At 35.2% G+C, this 2,128-nt stretch overlaps 1 protein-coding gene across 1 annotated transcript; it reads left to right on the top strand.

Annotated features, from left to right (window-relative positions):
• The first annotated feature begins 426 nt into the window (after window positions 1–426).
• On the top strand, window positions 427–1,849 carry LOC116139691 (uncharacterized protein At4g06744-like). The gene has a single exon (XM_031425353.1). It carries the CDS (start codon window positions 478–480, stop codon window positions 1,726–1,728), a length of 1,251 nt encoding a protein of 416 aa, XP_031281213.1. The 5' UTR covers window positions 427–477; the 3' UTR covers window positions 1,729–1,849.
• Window positions 1,850–2,128: the final 279 nt, after the last annotated feature.

Genomic DNA, 2,128 nt, shown 5'->3' with positions numbered 1-2,128 from the left:
AGCATTTATTTTCACAAAAATGAATGGTGATAAAGAATTGATTAGATCGACACTTGTAAACTATATATATGTTTATATAATGACTTAAAAGTTAAAACCAACTTAAATAAATCTCAATATTCACAAATAATTCTTAACTACTAACCCTTGGGTGGCCAGACAGTCAACTGAGACTTTTGGGTTTATTACTCAATAGATCTTGATTTTGATTCTTTTTTGTTGTTAATAAGAGTGTCCACTGGAGGATTACTCGACCGTTAATTTTAAGGCCTCGAAGAATTAATTGAAGTATGCATAAACTAGCTTAGACACTTTCGATTACTAAAATAATAATAATAATAATTCTTAACTAACCACAATTAGAATATGCTTTATGTATGGTAAGTCACAGTTCAACAACCACAATATTGATCAATATTAATCTTATAATACTCATCTTCTTCCTCTTCCGATCTCTCTTTCTTCATCATATATGAAATGGGAAGCATCATCACTTTCCCCATCAAACACTTAACTCACACTTTTATCTTCCTCCTACCATATTTTCTCTGCGCATATTGCCCCAATAATTCGATAATCTCACCACCAATATCACCACCTTTACATATACCACCCATACCAAAATTCCTAGACCACAGGCTCAGAGAAGTTTACCCCATTATCCAGGCCTTCAAGAACTTAATCACATCAGATCCCTTCAATGTCACAAGCTCTTGGGTTGGATCAGATATATGCAACTACACAGGCTTTTACTGTGCTCACCCCCCCAACAATCAATCTGCCACAGCCCTTGCCTCCATCGATTTCAATGGCTTCGGCCTCGTTGCCCCAACTCTTGATGGCTTCATCAATCAACTACCTGATATTGCCATCTTTCATGCCAATTCTAATAAATTTTCTGGCACTATACCTCCAAAACTCGCAACACTCCCATTTTTATATGAACTAGACTTAAGTGACAATAACTTTTCAGGAGCTTTCCCTCTCCATATTCTCCACATGAATCGCCTATCTTTTTTAGATATTCGATATAATTTCTTTACCGGGTCAGTCCCGCCCCAACTTTTCTTAAAAAACCTTGATGTACTCTTCCTTAACAACAACAAATTCACGCTAAAGCTCCCTGAAAATCTTGGCTCAACACCAGCCCTTTATCTCACCTTAGCTAACAACAAATTCACTGGTTCAATCCCGAGAAGTATAGGCAAAGCTTCGTCTACGTTAACTGAAGTTTTGTTATTGAATAATTGGCTCAGTGGCTGTCTTCCATATGAACTAGGGTTTCTGAAAGAGCTCAAGGTTTTTGATGCTAGCAACAATCATTTGACCGGCCCGTTACCGATCTCGTTGGGGTGTTTGGAGAAGCTGGAGCAGTTGAACCTCTCCCGAAATCTACTGTATGGGAAGGTGCCTGAAGTGCTGTGTGCGCTAGGAAATCTGGTGAAATTATCATTGTCAAATAATTATTTCACGAAAGTTGGGACATTGTGTGGGAAGCTGATCGAGAGTGGGGTTCTTGAGGTGAAAAATAATTGTATTCGTGATCTTCCTGATCAGAGATCAAAGGTGGAGTGTATAATGTTCTTCTCGGACACGAGGTCTTGCCCCCGCCCCTCGACGTTTGATATAATTCCTTGCAATGTGACGCCAACGAGCAATAATCCTCCGGCGAGACCCAAGAGAATTTCATTAGCTTATACTGCTTTTGTTAGACATAGATTATTATGAGGACTTTTGTTATTAGATTAATGAATAATGGATTAATGTATTGTTGAAATTGTATATATATTAACTATACAATGATAGCCTTTTATGTAGGCCTTATAATGGTACAAAATCTATACTATATATGCAAATGTGAGAGGTTTGTGTTCTTGAGGCACAAAATAAGGACATTAAAAAATACAAATTTCGATTATATATATATTTAAATAAATAAATAAAAATATTTTTTATAATTTTTTTAATATACTTATTGATATCATCATTAGAAAAAGAAATACAAGTTTTATTATTTGCAGAACTATCAAGAATTTAATATGGTTGATTTGTTCCAAATTAATACGATTATAAAGAAGTTCTAGGTTATGTTATTTATTTATTTTTTTTTTATTTTGGGTAAACTCAG

This window comes from Pistacia vera, unplaced genomic scaffold (genome assembly GCF_008641045.1).
Source record: "Pistacia vera cultivar Batoury unplaced genomic scaffold, PisVer_v2 Contig357, whole genome shotgun sequence".
NCBI classification, from domain to species: Eukaryota; Viridiplantae; Streptophyta; class Magnoliopsida; order Sapindales; family Anacardiaceae; genus Pistacia; species Pistacia vera.
Note: the sequence above shows the minus strand (reverse complement) of the source record. Positions and strands in the feature narration are given on the sequence as shown.